Source organism: Galeopterus variegatus, unplaced genomic scaffold, assembly GCF_000696425.1.
Source record: "Galeopterus variegatus unplaced genomic scaffold, G_variegatus-3.0.2 Scaffold1692, whole genome shotgun sequence".
NCBI classification, from domain to species: Eukaryota; Metazoa; Chordata; class Mammalia; order Dermoptera; family Cynocephalidae; genus Galeopterus; species Galeopterus variegatus.
In genome coordinates this window covers 242,312-243,127 of record NW_007727803.1, presented here as the reverse complement: position 1 = coordinate 243,127, position 816 = coordinate 242,312, and the positions used below count along the sequence as shown (strand labels likewise).

The window sequence follows — 816 nt, the reverse complement described above, 5'->3', positions numbered from 1 at the left end:
GAAGAAAGAGGAAAGGGCTGGAGAAACACACAGGGAGCCTCTCTGAAGTTGAGTGATGTAAGTAACTGGTGGTTCTTACTAAATTAATTTGTGATAAAAATGAAAATAAAAGAGAGAATTGAATGCATAAAATGGCACGTTACTTAGTGGTTGGAAAATATTATTTGGTTAATAGTCACTTACAGCAGTAATCAGGTGTTCTCCATTGAATACAGATGTCAAACTTATTGCACAGAGCCACATATGCAGAAAGAGCATCACATTCATAGTTCCAAAAATAAGTATAATTGATCCACATCTTTTCACAAAAATCCTTCGGAGACACCTAGAGATATATTTTGCCTCAAGTTATATGATTTTATTTTTCTGAAGGCCCTAAGCCAGACAAAGACTATTTGGAGAATCAAAGGGTAGAAATTTAATATTCATTATAGTTCTTTTTAGACCTTAAATTTCCAAAAATGTATAATATTAGATGGCACCTCCGAATTTATATTTTAAACACACATTTTAATTAAGATAATATTATCTGCAGTAGTCTGAATAAATCTTCCTTATAAAGATAGAAAAAAACAGAATATGTGGGGCCTAGCAAAAATATATTTCTGGTATTACACTTTGTATTAAAATCATCTTTTTTATATGCTGAATAATAGCTTGATCTCATATTATAGATTAAATTGGAAGCTCCCAAAGCATTGTGTAACGGTACACAGCATAGCTCATTAAATGAGGTTTTAAATGCTTTTCAAAAATATTTGTATTAATACTGAACATCAGTTACATAATTTACATAATTACAGGCTCATTTTTTTT

The 816-nt window shown here is 30.4% G+C and overlaps 1 protein-coding gene across 1 annotated transcript in view; it reads right to left on the bottom strand.

Annotated features, from left to right (window-relative positions):
• Positions 1-816, bottom strand: part of OTOGL (otogelin-like) — a 164,205-nt gene that overhangs the window by 24,398 nt on the left and 138,991 nt on the right. Inside the window, exon 44 of the mRNA XM_008578479.1 lies at positions 184-325. Coding sequence (XP_008576701.1) covers positions 184-325 — 142 coding nt within the window. The remainder of the gene's footprint in view (positions 1-183; positions 326-816) is intronic.